This window comes from Ambystoma mexicanum, chromosome 6q (genome assembly GCF_040938575.1).
Source record: "Ambystoma mexicanum isolate Mex_15411 chromosome 6q, UKY_AmexF1_1, whole genome shotgun sequence".
Lineage (NCBI taxonomy): Eukaryota > Metazoa > Chordata > Amphibia > Caudata > Ambystomatidae > Ambystoma > Ambystoma mexicanum.
The window spans coordinates 613,338,720-613,360,378 of NC_090937.1; the positions used below are offsets into that span (position 1 = coordinate 613,338,720).

A 21,659-nucleotide genomic window follows, 5' to 3' on the forward strand; every position below is an offset into this window, starting at 1 on the left:
CACGGACAGCATATTGAAAATTCTATGCTTATCTTAACGAAAAAGACAGAGGTCTGTAAGTGGCTGCTTAAAGGAAAAGGATGAAATGCAGTCATTTTATTCAAGCTTCACCAAGGGTGGATCTGGTTCAGTACAGTAAATGACTGGACGTTAAGCTTAGGAAAATGTTGCATGAGAATAAACTCAATTTTCATTCCACACTATAAAATCATAGTTTCTCTGTGTGTTAGTTGGATCACAGTTTGCCACGGCTTAATTTAATGTTAAATCTTAATCATACATTATCAAAGAAATGTTGCAGCTGCTTCACAAAAGCATTTACAAGATATATATCAATTTACCATCGCCCAACCCAAGTAATAAAATGAACAGTGTTGGATAGCAATTTGCAGTGCAATTCTGTAGGTTTGCTAAATTAAATTGACACTTGCGTACCAAACTTAGCCATTTAAATTACCCTGCTCAATGAAAGCTCACCTACGACGTGTAGCTCGATTTGAACTGCCCCACTTGCGCGTTATGTTGCTTAGAACAAATCAGCCTATTTTGTGATGATGTGTTGCTTGACTTGAAATGCCCCTCTTGCATGTTATGTTGCTCAAAACGAATTAGCCTATTTTTTGAGGTGCTGCTTGAAACTATATGTGGTTAACACTGACGTAGTCCATCTTCATGTAACAAATCCAACTTATTTCAGCTATGTCCCTCACTTTGAATTAGATACTTGCTGCTCCAGTACTGACTCAGCCTACTCCTTATGTCCTATTGTTTAAATATTGCATACAAATAATGTGTTCCCTGCATAACTGCAACTAACCCACTCGCATGTGACATAGTACCACAAGCTTAGCCAACTACTGTGCCACTACAAAATGTATGCTGCAGAGCTCCCTCCACTCTTAGCAATATTGATCATAGCTTTAGCCTGTTCATACAAGACTTGTACAGAATCCTGTCTGTCCCACTACTGCCCACCCTACTTTACAACAATGACCCAGTCAAGCCAGAGCAATATCCAATTACCTATCAATATCAACAATAGGGTAAGTTCACAGCTGCCTCCCATCTATGATATCCAACCATTTGACACGATTGCCAGGAACAAAAGACTTCGTTACAGACTAGCTAAAATATTCGAACCTCTAGCTAGAACACTCCCCACCACAAATGACAGGAAGCCTAAGCCGCCTAATAACAGGACCAAAAGACTATTCAGCCCTCCCAAGGCTCTTGAGACAAAGACCTACCTTACTTCCAAGATTAAGGTCACTGCACCAGAAACCTCTGTTACTCCAATACTGACGAGCTTTCTCCTTCTAGGAGCCCCAATAACTGCCCAATCGATGGTAGCACATACCACAGAGATAGCCGACCTTATCCAGAATGACATCCTTGATTTCCTGGCTATCACCAAATCTTGGCTGCATAAGGCAGCAGGCCCTGCCCTTAGTCTAGCTATCCCCAACGGCTACACTATCTTAAGATCTGACAGAAGTGAAGAACATGGAGGCGGCATAGCCCTTATTGCCAAATCTAACCTTTCCATTAGATTAGCCCTACCTCTGACATTACATCTTGTGAAAGCCTCACAGCTAAGCTGCTCACCAACAACTCCCAGACTCTCACTATCCACTTGATATACCAACCTCCAGGTCCCATGGCAACCTTTGTTGAGGATCTATCCAACATCCTGTCAAATAACTTCCTCCCAAGTTACTGTCCTAGGGGGATTTTAACCTAGGTTTTAACGACCCCAAAGACTTACACGCAACTAGTGTTGCTAATATTCTGACTGAACATAGCCTCACCCAAAGAGTACTCCAGCCTACACACAAAGGTAGAATACTGGATTGGGTGGCAGACAATAATTGCAATGCCTCCATCTTGTCGACCTCCCCCCAAATCTGGACTGACCACTACCTGGTGGCTTTTTCACTAATGACTAAAAGACCGACCCCCACCCTTTTCCAAATGGCTCTGCCAATTCCTACAAGAAAAAAAAAAGAACATTACCCCGGATAATCTACTCAACTCTCTACCAGATATCTTGGCCCCAGAAGCCTTGGTGAATGAGTAGAACAAAATTATGTCCACCTCCCTCAACCCAATTGCACCCCTCAAACTGAGGCAAGGTAAGCCTAAAGCCAACTTTAACTCGTGGTACACTCCACAACTAAAAACCCTACGTACAAAAAAAAAGAATGCGAAGCATCATGGAGATTATTACCTTCTGATGAAAACAAAACCAATCTAAGCAATATAACTACTCTCTACAAAAAGGAAATATTGGCCAAAAGTGACACTTACCAGAATCTCTCAAGATAACTAGTACATAAGAACTTTTCATCATCTTGAAGGAATTAGAAACTCCCACCCCATTACCAGACAATTGTGTAAAAGATAAATCCTGGTCAAGCGCTGGCCAATAAAGTTTCAACTCTACAAGTTAAAATTGCCCAAAAAAGCGTCACTTACCACCAGCCCTTCCTGCAATAGCTCCCCACTATCCTCTACCATCAATACCTCTCCATGCCATATGCGATTTAAATTTTCTAAAGTCTCTATCATAGAGACTGAAAAAACTACCCTTTCACTCAAACCCTCTTAATTGTAAGGGAGATCAATGCCCCGCCCAACTAATAAACGATGCAGCCAGAGACTTGGCTCCCTTTATCACCAAACTTATTAATGCTTCATTCTCAACGGGCACCATATCAAGTAACCTCAAAGAATCTTGGGTGCTACCTCTACGCTAGACCCTGCCATAGCTACTTACTACCGCCCAATCACTAGAGTGCCATTTCTTCTAAAAATCATTGACAATGGCGTATTCACAAATACAGAATTATTTGGAATCTTATCAACTGTTAGGAGCTCGTCAGTCTGGTTTTCGCCCTCAGCACGGAACCGAAACAGCCTTAATCGACGAGCTCAGGGATATGGGTAAATCAGCCCTACTCCTCCTATTGGACCTGTCGGCGCCATTTGAACTTGTGGATCACAAGATCCTTTGTAATCACTTAGGCTGCCCATTTCTCTGACGAAGCTGCGGTATGGATCCAATCCTTTCTTAATAACAGGACTATGAGAGGCTTTTCCTCCACAGCCTCTGCAGACCCCATCCCCATTACTTGTGGAGTGCCCTAAGGCCCAACTAATAAACGATGCAGCCAGAGACTTGGCTCCCTTTATCACCAAACTTATTAATGCTTCATTCTCAACGGGCACCATATCAAGTAACCTCAAAGAATCTTGGGTGCTACCTCTACGCTTGAACCTGCCATAGCTACTTACTACCGCCCAATCACTAGAGTGCCATTTCTTCTAAAAATCATTGACAATGGCGTATTCACAAATACAGAATTATTTGGAATCTTATCAACTGTAGGAGCTCGTCAGTCTGGTTTCGCCCTCAGCACGGAACCGAAACAGCCTTAATCGACGAGCTCAGGGATATGGGTAAATCAGCCCTACTCCTCCTATTGGACCTGTCGGCGGCATTTGAACTTGTGGATCACAAGATCCTTTGTAATCACTTAGGCTGCCCATTTCTCTGACGAAGCTGCGGTATGGATCCAATCCTTTCTTAATAACAGGACTATGAGAGGCTTTTCCTCTGCAGACCCCATCCCCATCACTTGTGGAGTGCCCTAAGGCTCATGTGTCTCTCCTACATTATACAACATTTTCACGAAGCCCCTTTTTGATGATCTGGACCATCTCGGTATCACCTACACTAATTATGCAGATGATACCCAGATTCTCCTACCACTTACTGGGGATTATGAAAAGGATTTGGCCTTGGTGAATAGCGTGCATCTCATCATCCAGGCATGGATGATGCACACATGGACTATACCTGAATGATGACAAGACAGATTATCATCTTGGGCACCTCCTCCATCCTTAAAAAACTAAGACCTAGATATTCATCTTTCAACATAGACAATAACCTTGTTGCTACCGCTAACGAGGTGAAAACCTTGGGTGCCTACTTGGATTCGACCCTCACTTTCAATAAACAGGTCAATACGATGGCATCCTCCACCGCATATACCTGCAAATTAATTAGAGCAGGTAAACCTTTCCTGTCCAACAACAGTTGTATTACCTTGGCAAGAGCACTTGTCCTCTCGAAGCTGGATTACTGTAATGCTCTCTACATTGGAGCCAACAAGGCAACCATTAAAAGAATCCAGCTCCTCCAGAATAACGCCTTAAGAGCAGCTCTTGGTATTTCCAGGAGAGAGCACATATCTGAAGTTAGTAAACTAAATAATTGACCCTCTACTTACGAAAAAAATCCAGTTAAAAGTCACCTCACTATAATCCAAAACCAACCAAATACATATATAAAATAACTAAAATAATATAAAGGTCAATTGTGCAGAAGGTACATTGTAAAAAGGTCAATTTGGGTAATACCGTGCAGGGAACTACCCACTTATAGGGAGAAAATGATGAAGTATAATGAGTAGTGAGCAGTAGGGACAGAAGGAAAAATGTTCAGCCTGGACAGCTGAGGGCACCCATGATAACATAATTGAGCATATGTATTCCCATTCACTATCTATATAATATATAAGAGACAGAGAGCTTTGGAAGCTCTACGAGGAAAATGCAAATAACTGAAGAAAAGGGGAACGCTGAGGGCGTATCTGCCTCCAACCCTGCAAGATAGCACGAAATCGACACAGGCTTCAACGTCTGCAGTCCACACCCCAGACAAATGTAGAGAAAGGCACCCCATCGGCACAGGTAACGGGGCAGCTGACAGCCCCAAACAAAATAGGCAATTAAAGCCAGCTGCAGGATATACCAATCACAAATACAAACCCCCTGCTTTCTTAGAAAGTAACCCCAGAAAGAGAACAAGTGCACCAATCGACAGGCAAGACCCGGCAATAGTGAAATTAGAGAATAAAGCATGTCAAGATTTAGAAGACACAATACGCAAGACTGAGAAAGAAGTACGATGGGTGACCAGGAAAAGGGAGGGGCCAAGTCCAATGGTAGATGCAGAAACGTGGGGAGCGGGAGAAATAATATTGAAATTACACAAGGTGGTAATAAAAGGATGTGAAAGTAGAAACTGAAGAACTAAACAGAAAGTGAAGTTGAGCAAGAGGAAGGTGGGGATAATTGGCAAACAGGAGGACCAGGAAGAGAGAACTCGCGGGGGAGACGATCGAGACCTTGCCTCCATTGGGGAGACAATTGAGACCTCGCCCCAGAACAGTGGCACTGGTCAGAGGAAAGAAGAATGCTAGAACACAGCATAGCCAAATGCGGGGAAGGCAGTTCCCATTAATACAGAAAGGAGTGGGTACATCACAATATGTACCATTGATAAGAACAATTTAATCAAGATGTTGCACCTCTTATAGAAGTGGCAGGTAAATGGATTAGTGCAATAGAAAAACATACAGCAGGATCTACCCTAGCAATCGGGGACATGAAAAGCGTATAAGCAAGCATAATTGGAGATCAGACTAACACAATATGGGAGTGAGCAGGTTACTCAGGGTCTGACTAGAGAGTGACACACATGACGTGGCTCCATTTAATAACTGCCGAGCCTGTGTACAGGATGCATTGAGAAGGGCGCACCCTGATAGACCTGATGTAGGTGCTATAATGTCACACACAATGAAGCATGGCGAAGACTCTGCATTGAATATTCAGTCTAGTCAAGAAATATGGCGAGAAGAGACAGGGGAAACATAACATAACATTCTTCTACCACATGTTAAGAAAGGGGCCTACCCGCTAAAGTGCAAGTAGATCTGGATAGGATTGTAGGTATGGAAGCAAAAGGATGGAGAGAAGTACAGGCGCACATAATGCATTTTTGCAAGCACGAGGGCAAAAGAGCAGCTGAAGAGAAAGGACAGCGCGCAGAAGCCAAACCAGTACAGAAGAAATTAGCGAAGTTAAAGCATGGAGGGAGCAGTATTGACAAACCCTACAGAGACGCAACAACAGTCAGGACCATCACAGTACTGAGCAACTTCACATGACACTAGCCAGTGAGATAAGGGAGGGGCCCAAGGGGCAAGCGGTAACTGATGAGGGGGAAGATTAAGGCCATGATTTGGGGGAACATGTTGGACATGCGGAAAATGGGACACTTGTTGTTCAACAATAACTTGTGCACAGTAAGGCTGGCCCGAATGAAATGTCCGTTATATCCCGTTTACATGGTGCACTGATTAAAGGTGTGGGCCTGGTTTATTATGGCTGTTGTTTTAATTAACGTCTATGTGGTCATGTGTCTCGCGCAGTTTGTGCTTTTTTAAGATGAAAGCTACTGCACACGTAAGCGATTCGACATCATTGTGAATGAAGGGCTGTGCATGACACAAACAAAACTGTGCGTCTCGCCTAGCATCAACCAAGACAAATATTAAACGTCAATCTAGTAGTAAAACAATTGACGTGTTGAATTCTGTCTTCGGTTCAAAACAAGCAAAGCAACAAGCATTTTTAACCAATTCACAATAGATGTGTGGAGGAGGTGGTAAGGAATTTGCTTGTTCTACCTGTGAAACATGTTTTTTGTGTCACCACCGATGGAAATGTAGAATTTAGATTAAAGAGGAGACATTGTTTCCAATTCTTGCTGCCTCACTAAAATCACTTTAAAATCCTTTGCGCCTCCGTCCACTTGTGGTAGAAGAGTGCCTAAACCAGTGACCACCAAGTGCTATATAAAAGATTTAATAAAAAACTAGGCCAGTGTGTTAAGCATTGAGTTCATTGAGTAATTGCAAAGTAGCCTCAGTTTCTCCACGTGACCAAATAAGCCGATTCTAGACAAATCGCATTCGCACTCCACCTTCTTTTCACTGGGTAGAAGAATTGGGAGATCCTCCAAGGAGCTTGCATTGTTAAGATTGGTGAAAGTCTCCTGACTTACTTGAAGCCGAATGTCATGTTTAAGGAACCATACACAAACCATTGTATACATCCACCAAAAGACTGCTTATACAATGTATTAATTAATTAATTTTAATGAATGGGAAATGGAGATGATAAACGGTAGAACCCCAAGCGACAATCCTGGAAACTATACCTGGCATAGTAGGAAAGCAAAAAAGTGCCTTGGACTATATATTTGTGAGCCCACAGATGGCCCTGAAAGTAAGAGATCTAAAGATCACCACAAATGATTGGAGCTACCACTCTACTCTCGTGTTAATGTGTAATATAGGCGTGACAGCTACATATACTAAACCCCTGGGGGACATGTCATCTAATCACTCGGGCACTCGAATACGCTGGTCGGATAAAAACATTAACGCGGCTGGAAATTCGGTACAAACTATGGACGATAACATACTGTCCCAGCTCCAAAACATGTCCTTAAATGAGGTGGAACAATGGGCCACCACTTTTTCCTCTCTACATGCGACAACTGCAGTAAACCAAATAGCGACAGAAGATAAAATGTCAGTAACATACGACAAAAGTATAAGAGATGCCAAACGCAAGTTGAGAGCTGAAATTCGACAGGCTAAATGGACTAGCAAATCCTTTGGAGACTATCACGGAGTATGCAGAACCATAAAAAACAAATACAGAGGGTGGATTAAAGCCAAAAGAATTGAGCAAAAACTTAAACAATGGCAGTCAATGGTTCAAATCATATGCTCCAAAAACTCGAGAAGCATATGGTCTTTACTTGGCCAAGCAAGGGGCAATGGCTGTAGGGATCTGATCAACCCGATAAGTGCAAATGAATGGTCAGACTTCCTTATGTGCCGAAATATCCCCAATGAAGAGGTGGGTAAGCCGGTAGAAAAGATGACACCAAGGTCCGTCCCATTCAACTTAACAAATGAACATTTAATTTGTAAAATTAAAAAGCTTAAGTCATCTAGGGCTCCTGGGCCCAATGGTCTCTCAAATGCTGTACTGAGGAGCCAGCCGGAATTTTGGGCTAAATTTGTAAGCATATTATTTGGCAAAGTACTAGCAGTCGGGAGGATTCCTAAATCATGGCAACATGCCCATTTAATTCCAATCTTTAAGAAAGGAGTCAAGAAAGATCCCTGTAATTACAGACTACTTTCAATGTTAGACTGCACAGGGAAACTCTTTGCAGCACTTCTATTGGAGAAATTAGAAGAATGGGCGTCCAAAACTGAAATATTCAATACATTTCAAAGTGGCTTCCGGAGAGGATATTCAACAACCCATAATATTATTATCTTGGACACCCTGCGCACAAAAGCAATGAGGAAAGGAAATCCACCTTTATATGCTTTGTTTGTAGACTTTAAAGCAGCCTTTGACTCGGTTCGTCGTGAAAAATTATGGGCAAACTTGAACTATTAGGTTGCCCCGAGATCCTCCTGTACTATCTAAAATTACTGCATGAGGACAACACAGTGGCCTGCAGACTTAGTAATCAGGGGGACTTCACAGCAAAGATCCCACAAAACCGAGGCGTCAAGCAGGGTTGTGTGACGGCCCCATTCTTGTACAATTTGTTCACATATGATCTACCAGGTGTCATCTTAAGTGAACATAATTGTCCTCCTGTTGTCGGTACCATCCACTGTGCGGTACTAGCGTATGCCGATGATTTGATTATTATGGATCACACATTTAGTGGCTTACGGAGGTCCGCACTGAAGCTGTGGGAATATGCTACAAACAACGACCTAATCATCAACCAGGAGAAAACTAAGGTGACAGATTTTTCAAATAAGAAGATAGCACGACCCAGATTAATTTTGCATGAAATAGAAATTAAATATACCCAACAATATAAATATCTAGGGGTCGAAATAGAGGCCAAGTTGGGTTATAACATCTGTATTCAAACAAGAAAACATCGGGCAGCACAAGTAACGTCATTGATCAGCCAATTTGCAAGGCAGAACTGTGCAATGTCACTATATGGAATCCGTCAAATCTACACCCAGGTACTAACCCCAATGGTGGTTTATGGATTGGAAGCGCTACTACAGATGGATTTAAGCTGGCTACAAGTGATAGAGGGGAAGTTCTGGAGAAGAATCCTAGGCCTCCCTCAATCTATCCCAATGGCATTGCTAAGATTGGAAGTTGGGGTTTCCTCACTGAGGTCTATTGTCCTGAAAAGGAGAGCAGAACTGTACTTAAAGATGGCTAATCAAGCAGAGTCTCGACTATTAAAAGAATTTAGCACGGAAAGTACAAAGGAATCCACCAAATGCCATCTGAAAAAGGAGATCGAAGCCCTTCTGAGGACAATATGTTGGACTATGAGTGGAGAGAAACTTACTGATCCTCAAAAAAAAAGCACTATCTAAAAAAATCGACCTTTGGGACTGGCTAGAAAATTATGCACACCTTGACAAGCTTCCAAAATACAAATGTATTCATCACATGCTCTATACATTTAAACGAATGCAGCCATATTTATCCCTCAGTCCCTCTAGTAGACTTAGACGATTTCTACTCTTACTGAGGGTTGATAATCTACCGCTGCTGACTAACAAAAGCAAACATAACGGTCTGACTTCCACAGAGAGATATTGTAGACTTTGAAAGAATAAAGGATGCAAAGAAACAGCTTATGTACTCTCCAGATGTGTAAATATGATGGATACTTACATAGTAAATTTTGGCAACTTTGTCCATGATACAGAGTTCATAAGGGAACCTGCCTTCTGGCAACGCCTCATGAACACTCAGAGTATGCAGTTGCAGATCGCCACCTTTAGAGTATGGTCGGAAATTGAAAGAACTTTGAAGATCTCTATATGAATTAGTTAAACAGCAGGTTATAGATTATGGTAGTGGTTCATGATCTCTGTTATATGTGTTTCAGCATTCTCAGTATGTGCAATCGTTATTAAGTTTGAATGATCTGAAGAATTGTAAGTGTAATAAGTCCAAACTATGCTGTGTTTAATGGTATTTTAAACATTTTTCTTTTTATTTTTATCTCTTATAATTGATTAGTTGACCAGCTGATTAGAAACAATATGTAATATGTAATAAGTAATATGATGAACTTATATAATTTATCAGTATGTGTAAAGTTTAAATATAAACTAACACATTATTAATAAATAAATTATACATTGTGCAACGGCATACTCTGAAGCAACCGATGGAAAAACAGGACTTAAAGAGATCCAACCCATGGAACTTTTTCCCCCCAATGGTAAATGTTTTGCACTATTTTTAGATTGCATCTACTGCATGAACAATCCATTTTCTGGGAATGTTCCAGTCAGGTTTTCGTAATACTGAGGCATATGCACAATTATTAGAAAGCCATCTTAAAAAATAAGCTTGGACAGTAATGTACATGTTTCCGCATGAAAAGCAACAATCCTATCAATTTTCTGATTAAATGCTTGATTGTGTATTCCATCTCCTTCATTTGTCAGGGAGGATTAGCTGGTGTGGGGAGGTTCAACAACAGATGTATGCTAGAAATGTGTCCCACTTGAATTTGAAATAAATAAATATCTGGTGCCCCTTAACAGACTAAGAACTGGCTACGATTCGAAGTTGCCCAATTGCGCAACACTGCAGACTTCAATCATTCCTTTTCTCTTCCCTACAGCCCTTTCGCTCTTCCCCAATTCTCTTCACATGGGACTTCAGTTGACACAGTGCTTTCTGTTTGTAGTATTAAGACCAACAAACGAGTCACTGAAGATGCATGTACAAGAGTTTGTTCATTTTTGTGCGCATGGCTGCGTATCTCCACATTTCATTTTCTTTTTACTCGGATACGGTCGATGACATTGGGGACATCACACAAGGTACTAAATTAGCCCAATGATATTTCTTTGACAAGCAGCAGCAAGAGGCACCATCAGCAGACATTCTAGCTGCCATAGATCCTAACTTGCCACATCAAAATTCTTCCTTGCCACTCCCAGTGTACATTTTGAGTCCTGTCAAGTGCAGGCCTTGCAAATACTTAAAAATCACACTATATCTGCAGGGCAATGTCCTTAGTTTACATACTTGACCTAAGAGAAATGCACTTGCCCTAAGGTGACTGGTGACAAACCATTTACCAGCACTTTTTGTAAAATGCTGCACGTCGCCATAAGCACACTTCATATTTGGTGTAATACTGTCAATCACGCACAGTGAAACTTGCATTCGCTTTTTACTGCAGAGCGTGTTTGCAGTAAATAAAAAAAGTTTACATCCCCATACTTGCCAACAAGGTCGAGTATCAAGTAAATGGTAAGCATCCTTCATAAAAACTATTCGCCAATGCTAGTGACTAGTAGATAAGCCCCGAAGGGGTATGCCCGAGTGGTTCTTGTGTGTCCTGGCCAGGGGTTGCCATAAGGATACAGGTTCCTACTGATAAGGTCTTCAGAAGGCCACATTAGTTTGTTGCATTTTTGCCATCAGCCCGGGTTAGAGAGATTTTCTGCGGACTAGGGGATCTTCCCATGGGTGGAGATGCAGGGAGATTAGATTCTATAACTTGGTTAAGTGGAATGAGAAGAAGGATCCTTCTTAGCGTTTCCAGTTGTACTGTAGCAATGCTAACAACGGTGTATTGCTGAAGCGAAGAGTTCCAACCGGCTTGTAGAGAACTCATTTGTGTGTGTATTTTGGGTTGATACTGTGGAACACAGGGGGGGGGGCAATGATGGTTTTGAACTGTACCCTGCATTTAACAGAGTGTTGGGAGGGATGTGAGTCTTACAGGTGTATGGGTAATCCAGATGTGGACGCCTTGCTCGATGTGCCTTAGTCAGAGAGGCTCAGCTTCAACTCACTGTTGAGGCCCAACAAGGCCAAAACAACATGTGTCTGCAGGTTGCGGATGTTCGTATTGTTCAGAGGAGAATTGCACGGCATTTCGGTGTTGGACTGCCCTTTTGGGTGGGACCAGACTGATATGCAAACAGTTGTTTCTCTGTGAAGGGCACAGTGAGCTAAAGCATGGTTGTCGACCCTCCCGAGTGCAGTTCACCCCGTAGAACAGATTACTTGAACCATGTTTATCCTCTGTATAGGGGCTCCCATACACGGCCATGCTCATTTTGGCACATTCGGAAATTGGCTATCTGGATTAGACAGTAAATCACAATGGACTGTGTAAATGGTTGTGTACCAACATATGACACGGTTGCAGTTGTTGGAATGTTCACAGCGGAAATGGTTTCTTTTCCTAAAATCTGCCAAGTACTTCGGAAATGTTCACAGCTGTGCATCTTTGAAATTACAGGTAAAACATTGCAGAAACATACTTGGAAAGGTCAAGGAAATAACATGCTCTCCAAGCCATCAATACCTTGGCAGTGGTCATAGGGCCAACCCCAAGAAAAGCCCTCATCACTTCTCTAGACACCAATTTACATAAATGTCACATCCGAGCCTCAACTTTCTGCTTGTGACCATTTCCTTCAACAGCCATTATGCACCATGAATTCAGAATAATTGTCTACTGGTGTTACTTGGAGCAGTTGACTATACCCACCCCCTGTACCCCAACCCAACCACGTCCGCTAGATTCATCACACATCGAGACCCATTAATTTAGCAGTCTCTGGGTCAAGACAACAAAGTAATCAAATTTGAACAGTGCACCAACTGCATGGTTTGCGCTCTCTTCGATTCCTAAAATGGCGTTCCTGATGTGCATACTGGTCAAGTAAAGCACCTATTTTTATTTATTTTTTTATTTTTTTCACTCACATTAGCAATTCATCCATCAGATATTTAAGCCCAAGTTTGCATTCAATGATTGTCGAGTAATGAGCACCTGGGTTTTTTTTAAAAACACAGATTGGCATGCGTCTGAATCAATAATTGTTTAGTATTTTATAGTACATTGGTCCCATATGCACCACTGATGTTCATTCTGTATTAGCCAACACCTGCTTTTTGTGCCAGAGACGCTTCATGGAGGCCTAAAATGTGTTAGGAATCAGGAATTCGTTTAGTGATAACTTAAGGCTTGGCTTCCGAATGGAGCAAGATGTTACTTGCAAGAAACAAAAAGGCTTTCTGTAGAGGTGACATATACGCATAAGGCAAGTACCTAAAATTGCAGTATTTTAAACCCCCAGTAAAAAACGTAAAGGCCGATTCTTGAACCAAAAGGAAGCCCGTTCCTGACATTAGTCGCACTTCTTTTGAAGGTTAAATGAGTTTCCATCCCCCTAAAGGCCACATCGTCTGTCGTGAAGCCAAACCTTAAATTTCTCTAATCCCTAATTAAATGTAAGCATGTAGGCCAACATGCTATGGACATTATTAGTGCATATAAGACCAATAAGCAATAAACATACTACATAATTTTCTAGTCAGACGCAAATGAAGACAATATTTTATTCAAGTAAGGGATGCTGGTAATACTTGATAAGCACTAAACAATATTTACCAGGATGGTTGAATAAATATGTCAGATGCATAAATTACTAATATAAGAAAGGAAAGGTGTTTTTACTTTGCAAAATAGTTCACCAGTAAAAAAAAAACGTGACATATGAATCGGAAATCTGTATCAAATCCCCAACGGTTTTTTTTTTGTAATAGATGAAAGGGCAAGCAAGCTGAGAATCTGCACATCTAAACTCAAAGTACGTATCCAGTTGTATGAGCTTGGCAAAAAACGAATTCCCCCATATTTACAACTCAATTAGCAGATTCAGTGCAACAAATGGTAACATTTCGCAGCCAACAAAACAGTAACATTCTTTAAATACCAACAGAGGTAGAGGTGCTTGAACTGTAGGTTTTGCTACTGAAGTCAAACTTTACTCATTTTGATGATCATACGCAATTTCGGTGCTGAAGCTTGCATCCAAATCAATAGAACCATAATGACCCGTGGATCCATCAACAGCGGAAAGAAAATCTTTAACTAAAAGGATCAAGTCGGGGTAACTTCTGCAGTCCATCACTAACCACATCAGAGTACCAACACTCAGTTTGTACAGCAGCCACCGTAGGATATTAGAAAAGCACACACAAACAAACACACACCATAACAGCGGAAGATCCGATGCTTACCATTTTGATTGCAACTTCCAAACCAGTGTTTATCGACTTGGCTCTGTACACGCAAGCAAATGAGCCTTTGCCGAGGAGATCCAACACATTGAAATCCTTAAAAACAAAGACATTAGGAGTTAGTAAGTAATATGCAGGCCATTGGTCCTAATACTAGTATAAAGTTATAAACATAGTGGTGTGTCTGTCTGGGGAGGGGTTCAAGTCCGTTTATGTGAACACTATGCAGGAGGATGCACATATGTATTCCGTTTAAATAGTTAGGCTATGTATGCGACCTTGGTTGTGAAGGAATCTCTTGCTGTCAAGTAGTATGTACGGGGACCTAGGACCTTGTTGGGGCGGGGTGTGCTGTGCGCAGAATAGAAGACTACCGCACCTCGATGCTGTTCTCAGAAGGCTCCCCGGCTCCTCCGCACTCGCAGCCGCCGGGAAGGCTGAGTCGCTGCAGCAGATAATCAAGCACTCGTTCCCGCATGATGCCTTAGTGAATCTGCAGAGGCAGCGGCTCAGTGAGTGGTGACACCGCGGGGGCGTGGGCCCGGCTCCCGGCGGCATTCCCGCTGATGCACCGACCGGCGTCCATGTCTCCCAGCAACACAACAGCTGCTTCGGGGGCGGGGTCAGTCCAGCTGTCACCATCACAGCCAGTGGCGAGCAATGCCGCGCATACTGCCGCCTCGTACAGCACAGCACACGGGTGTTAAAGGATCTTGCTGTCACAGATCCCAGGTAACCGAGCTGACATTACATCGCTATTGCTTATAATTGATACTGTTGCTCAACGGTCCGATTGTCGATGATGCCCCTTGACTCCCGAGATCCCACACTGCAGAAGAATAAAGTCTGGCGATTTTGGACCAAAGAATAGCACCATGGCTGGAGTTTACAATAACAGGCATGGAAAGAAGTTTAGGGAAAGCCTGAGCATAAACTTCAATTAAGTTCCAACGCCCCGGTTATGATCCGGATTGCTAGGTATGTGGGTTTAGCTAATCATGATGACGGGTGCGCACACATCTTGTCCATATACAACACAGATCAAGTGAACATGCTCCCTTTGCAAAGCATGTAAACTTGACACTTCTGGAAGATTTATATTAAACCATCGTGGTTTCCTTTAAAACGGGATATTATGCCCCAAAAAAACAACAAAAAAATAATCGCTCACTGAAAAATACTTACACCCACCAATTGACCCGCAAGTGTTCCTGTGGGCGGGGCATGTGCCCGATTCACTTGGGACTGAGTCCCCAGCAATGCCCGAGGAAATTTAGAGAACAGTGTCTGTCTTGTGGGGAACTTTACAATGGGGGCAGTGGGTCGTTGAGTGCAGTTTATTAGAAAAGTGAACCTTTCTAATTCAAATCGCTGTATCGTACCTCTCGCTTTTCGCCAATGGATCTAGCCATTCTCTCCACCGGGGGCCGTGTCCCCCCAATGGGTCACTGCAGAGCGGCTTCCATAATTCCCTCGGGGTCTCTCCAACTTGCCAGTCCCAAAGGTACATCGCCCCCCGCCTTAGGGGCGGACCCCGCGGCTCCAAGCCGCTAGGGACCGCCACCTCCTACTCAGCTCACCGGCGCGGGTCAACACCCGCCACAGATCCATTTCGAAAAATTCCGCCGTTATGGAAATACATCCGTCGCAATTACAATGACGTATTGCAAATCACTGTCGCGGACAGAGATGACGTCTAACACGCTCTGAACGGATTGGCTAGGTAAAAGAAGTATCGTCAATAACTTTGGCTCTCTAGACGTAGGAACTGAGAAACCATACATTGAAAAATCTATAGCCAATAAACTCCGATTAAACAAATACATATCTTTATTTCTAATTTTTTTGTAGTGCAACCTCAATTAGGCGCATACGATATTGTTTAAATCATCGCCTGAATTACCTTTAACACTACTAAGCAAAACAACAATTTATGGAACTCTAAAGCATGTTATGCAACCTGGCACTTATTCCAATATGGCAAACTCTTTTACTTGTGTTTACGCCGAATCCCGGAATCTCTGGACCTTCTTGCCCTTCTTTTATGTTTATTAACAAGGGCCTTCAGATGATTAGTACGGCAGAAAGTCACTTAACATACACTGCTGGAGAAAGGTACCGTGTTGTGTTCGACGGAGTTTTTGAGGTGTGGAGAAAGCAAATCAAAACAACGAGGAAGGACAGGGCGCGTTTTATGGATGGGGATCTTAAGAGTCGCGAGCATGTGGCTAGTAAGCAGAGTTCGCTGGGGTTGGTTTTGTATTTGTTTAAAAACCAGCTGGCATTACTTCCACGCCCATTTCCTCGTCTCAGCAAAACGAGGTCCCAACCTACATACTAGGAACCGAACCTATTCCATCTCAAACCCCCAGGTATCTCGCCCTTTCTACTGCAAGTGTAACTCTCAAAGTCGCCATCATATATTCGTTTTATTTTTCCTGCCATCCTGATAGGAACTTGGAGGGTTGGTAAGCTGCTGCTACAAGATCCTTTTCATGCCTAGTGCATGGGGCAGATGGGGGAAACTTCTTGTGTCCCTTGCTGAGCTAGAAGGTGGTGTCTGGATGTTGCCCTCAGGTAGGTGAATGGCTGAAATGGCCACAGAAGTCAGGAAAGCCTTTTTGTTGTGGTCTGGCGGTGAGAGACTGCACGGAGTATCTAGTATGAAGCTTTTACTACCTAATAACTTACATACAAGTGAAGGCAGTGGTCTTCACAGCCTTGTAAGGTAAAGTCTCTAAAGGCAAAGGCAGCTTTGGACTCGGCCAGTTTGTACCTGCTCACCCTGCCACCCTCCCGCACTGCCTCCGGGCCACCCCTTGCACTGGGGTCTGTATCTGTACCCCCGTCCCCTTTTTCTTCCAGCACTTATCAGACCTACCCTGTCTGCTGCCTTAAACCTAGCACTTGCAAATTGCTGGCTGCACTACCACTGTTTGTTGCCTTTATTATTTATTTATGATTATCTGTTTCTCCTCTGCTTCGCACTTTCCCCTTCTCCCCCTTCCATGCACTTCCCCCCCCCCCTCCCATGCACTTCCACGTTCTCAATGTCACTAGGCCTAGTAAGGTCGCTGTTTTGTTCTCCCTGGTCCCCTCCCCTCCCCTCCCTTGCCTTGTCGCGCTCTGAAACATTTGTGTATGAGTGCAATAGAAATAAAATATCAATAAGTGCAAGTTAATCTTTAGCACAGGGCTGGCACCAGGCATATGCAGCATGTACGGCTGCACTTGACCCCACGCTGATGGGACCCTGTGCAGAGTGTGCTGTTGACTGTCTCTTTTTGCAAGCTGCAGCGTGGGCCATGTGTTAAGAGTAGCTAAACTTGCTGCAGTACACTCTGAGCACACGTGCAGCCCATGCTTCGGCAGCTTGCCAGCGTTATGCAATATATTTTTCAAATACGGCTGTTCTACCTCCAAGGCTGAGCTCCCTTTCGATTTGTCTTGTGTGGTAATGTGTCTCATTTCAACCTTCTGCTGCGACTCTGAAGAGACAAATACCCCCCTCCCAGCGGTCCAATAGGTTCTTCTGGTCTTGTAAGCACTGCTGGTCACTTTTTTTTCTTAAAGCAGAACATTTATTTTCTTAAAGCAGAGCATTTAAAGCAGTTGATGGCCTATTTAAGAGACCATTGTTTCGGACAACTCGTTCTTAACGTGTTAAGAAGTGCAAAGGGGTATTTTTATTTTGAAAGCACATGCAAAGCACCAGTTAGATGCCTAAAATATGTGCCCTCCTACAGCACATGCTCGTTTCTGCATTTTTAAAATCGGAGTGCTGACTCCCAAAAGCACAGAATGCCTTAAGAACACAGCATGTCTACAACATAGTACAATATAAACGACCCTGTTCTACTGAGGAAGGTCAATATTAAAAAAACTCAAGTGAACAGGATCACAGAACCCGTAACACACACTCGTGTAATGGATTATCAAGTATTTATAATAGTCATTGCTTGTGTGATAATTTTAATTTACATCAATTTACATCACAGTGTGATAAATATTTTCAAAAAAAGGAAGTCACAGGAAAGCTCAATTTTATAATAGTCATTGCTTGTGTGATAATTTTAATTTACATCAGTGTGATAAATATTTTCAAAAAAAGGAAGTCACAGGAAAGCTCAATTTATACAGACAACAATCCACGAATGGTACAGATATTGTTCACCCAAAGAGAATACCTTGGATAGTCATTCAAACAGTACATACCCTGACATCATAGAGGGAACAGAAGATTAAACATAATATATAGAACAGTACACAGCGCTAGAATGCACAATAATAACACAGTGTGTGGGTTTGAACACTGATACATAAAGTCAAATAGTCCACACAAGTGTGTTTCGGCCGAAAATTATCACACAAGCAAAGACTATTATACATACTTGCTAATCCATTACAGGAGTGTGTTATGGTATCCGTGACCCTGTTCATTTGTGATTTTATTTTTATTTTTTATTTTTTTACATTTTTTTTTTTTTTTTTTTTTTTTTTTTTTTAATGTTTCTTATTGTTAGCCCCTGCATTCAAATTTTTAAGCAATTGAAATCGTTATGTGGGGTTAGTACTTGCATGTTGGATTGATTGGAAGGGTAGGAGGAGCAAGGAGGCAGCTCATTCTCACAGCAGTCTGTAAGTGTGTGGTGTCAGATGGGAAGAAGAGGTAACTGCTTGTAACATTGAAGCTTCACTGGAATATAGACTGTGACAGCACTCCAACTTGCCCCAGCACATGTTTGGGTTATCATCGGCTCCAACAGCGCAGGCCTGTCCCCCTCCCAACCCTTCACGATGACACGCTGTTGGCAATGTGGGCAACCCAGGTAGGCATTCACCCACCAATTCCGTGATCCCCAACTGGGGAAAATTAATAGAAGTTACTAGGAGCACCATTTACATTATTACTTGACAATAGGTGAGATACACACATAAATACATTTTTTCTTTGCTGCCTACATATTTTATCCTGTGATGTCATTTCATGCAAATTAAGGGGCCTGCACTTAATGTGCCGTACTTGGCCCCACAAATCCTAGTGCCGTCCCTTTGTGAGCAAGGGGAGCGACACACATTCAATTGCTCACCTCTCTTCCCCAAGCCACCCCCCCCCCCCCCTGCTGTCTGAAGTCTCGCGAGAGTATGGCCAGAGCTGCCCTGCAAGACTCCATATGCCTCCTTATCTTGAGAGACAAGATGTCCTTATTCCATCACATAATCCCTGTGAAACACAGGGGACCCTGAAAACAGCACACCTGTGAGGAAGTCCAGAAAATATCTGTTCTGTAGGGTCATCAGTCTGACTGCTCTTAACTCCTCCTTAATGTTATTAATGCTTTTTACTGTGGCATTACTAGTTTGTAACAGTTCTCGCCTAGTTATCTGGACCCAGTGTGCATTTTCTGCTGCTTGCAGGCCAGGTGTTAGGAAGGATGTGGAGAACATTGTTGTTTTACCAAATAATGTGTGCTTCTCTGGTATTTCATCGAATGCAGCATTGGCCTCCTTGGAAAATTTGTTAGTTATTTTCATGTGTTTTAGGTCTAGGGTTCCTTTCTTCTGTTGTGTGCCATTGAAGGAAAAGTCCTAATGTCGGCCTCGCTTTGTGGTATTACCAATGCTGGTGCATTTAGTAGCACTATTGTACATAAGCCACCCCAGTTAGATTGAAGCTGCATATAACCTCTTGTACCGCAGGCCCAGTAATGGTCCATTAGTACTGTGCCAACTTTCATACTTAGTAAATCCATAATGCGTTTATTCCCTTCATTGTTACCAAGCTTTGCTGAACCATTATTTCTAAAGCATAATGTCGGTGCTTGTAGTTTGATTATGGGTAGTGGTCCTGCTTCATCTTCCACCCGTGTTAAACATTTGGCAGTTTGTTTCCATTCCTCACGGCACACTCCGTCTGTGTTTATTATCACTTCTATTAGCGCAGTCCACACTGCTCTGCTTTGCACCCCATTATTCCATCAGCCCACCCGCCAGAGGAATATGCTTTCCCGTTTGTTTGCAATTATGGTCTTTCGGCACAGTAAGGTATCAAATTAAACTGGGCATCTGTACACCTTTAATATTTGGTGATCCACTACTTCAGCATCTCCTCTATTTGGACCTGATAATACGTACATGAGCACCTTTCATTCTTGTATTCTCCATCATGTGTGCCTCTTTTACGTAGCTGTCTACGTATGGGAATTCTGTCTTGTGAGATACTATATCATGGCCGATTGTCCCTGAAACTGGCCTCTGGTCTGGCATACTGTGAGATGTACCAAGCAGTTGCCCTGGACTCATGTACTTTTTGAGGTATAAATAATCGAGAGGCTGTCATGGCATAGGGGATAAGTGAGCAAACAAAGCAGCTTTCCCTTGATCTCTCTCCAGCTTCTCCATTGACCCATACTATGAGTTTCGTTCAATATTTTTGGAATTGTGAAAATTCCTTTTCATGTGATATTCATCCTCTGCAATACTTCTCCTAGCCCTTAATGTCTCCACAACTGGGCGGAATACCATTTCCTGCTTTGGAAATCTGTTGGTGTAATTTTTTCGCTAATATTATGCCATACGGACACATTTATCTGATTATAATCAGTCAAATGCAGTGTGAGATAAAATAAGAAATAAAAACAACAAAATATACCTCCCTGCCTTTCCTTTACCTGTTGAGAAATGAGAGAGAGATTTAGTCATGGGCATCAAATAGTACTCTGTCTGCGCGCAAGAGCAAGCAGAGGGCAATACATCCAGTCCTTATGCAGTGTGTCACGCAATCGTGCTATGCAGTCTTTCAGGAGGCCATTGAGGTGCCCCACAACACCATTTGCTTGTGGGCGGTAGCCCGAAAAGAGTTTATGCCTAATGGGGATGTTATTTTTGCAGAGAGCTCATTTGCAAAATTATGTCCATTATCGAATCTCGGCACCTCGCACACTGCCCATTGGGAGAACACTTCGCGTGCAATGAGTTTCGCTGGGGACATGGCATCTGAGTGGGTGCACCTACTTCATCCACCCGGAGAAGGGACACACCACCACAATTACATATTTGTATCCCATGCACGTTTCAGCCATATCAATGTAATCCACATGCAGGTGGCTGAATGGGCCAGTTAGGCGGCGTATTCCTCTCGGGGTCCTTGTGTATGGCCTGCTGTATATTTCTGACAAGTTGCACAATTCATGAAGTTTGTCACGTGTTTGTGCAGGTTGGGCACGAACCGCTCACTGGAAATCTGCACTGCAATGCACTCCTTGGAAATATGTGCTGTGTAGTGTAACTGTTCTAATGCTACTGTGAGTAATTCTAGTGGCATTACAGGCTTTCCTGTGTTGCCCTGTCTCCACAGTAGATCCATGGGGCACAATGAACAGGCTTTCCCCCTCACAATTTGTGCTCTTCTGGTAATGCTCACCCTTGTATCTCTATTAACTGTGCTATTTGCAGTACATTGGAACTTTCAGTCACTGCCATCATTTTTGCATGCAATTGCATAGACTTTGGTACCTCCACTATGTCTGGCAAATATGCTGCTCGTTTGGCCTTGGTACCTGCTGCTGTGTTTCCGTAGGAAATTGAATTTGATCCTCTGGTGTGTGCTAAGCATTTTACCACAGCGACCTCTGATGGTTTGAATATAAGTTTCGTAGATT

At 42.8% G+C, this 21,659-nt stretch overlaps 1 protein-coding gene and 1 long non-coding RNA gene across 4 annotated transcripts in view; one reads left to right on the forward strand and one right to left on the reverse strand.

The window, feature by feature from the left end:
* PLK4 (polo like kinase 4) overlaps positions 1–15,643 on the reverse strand; it is a 253,654-nt gene extending 238,011 nt beyond the window's left edge. Inside the window, exons 1-2 of one of the 2 annotated variants that reach the window (XM_069631104.1) lie at positions 15,381–15,643; positions 13,999–14,094 (exon numbers count right to left, since the gene is read on the reverse strand). In XM_069631104.1, coding sequence (XP_069487205.1) covers positions 13,999–14,094; positions 15,381–15,410 — 126 coding nt within the window. In that variant the 5' untranslated portion in view covers positions 15,411–15,643. Of the gene's footprint in view, positions 1–13,998; positions 14,095–14,377; positions 14,702–15,380 lie in introns of those variants that run through there. The other variant, XM_069631103.1, reaches the window with a different exon arrangement.
* A 439-nt stretch (positions 15,644–16,082) lies between these two features.
* LOC138516176 (uncharacterized) overlaps positions 16,083–21,659 on the forward strand; it is a 95,512-nt gene continuing 89,935 nt past the window's right edge. For both annotated transcript variants that reach the window (XR_011282244.1, XR_011282245.1), the window contains exon 1: positions 16,083–16,370. This is a non-coding gene — a long non-coding RNA (uncharacterized lncRNA). The remainder of the gene's footprint in view (positions 16,371–21,659) is intronic.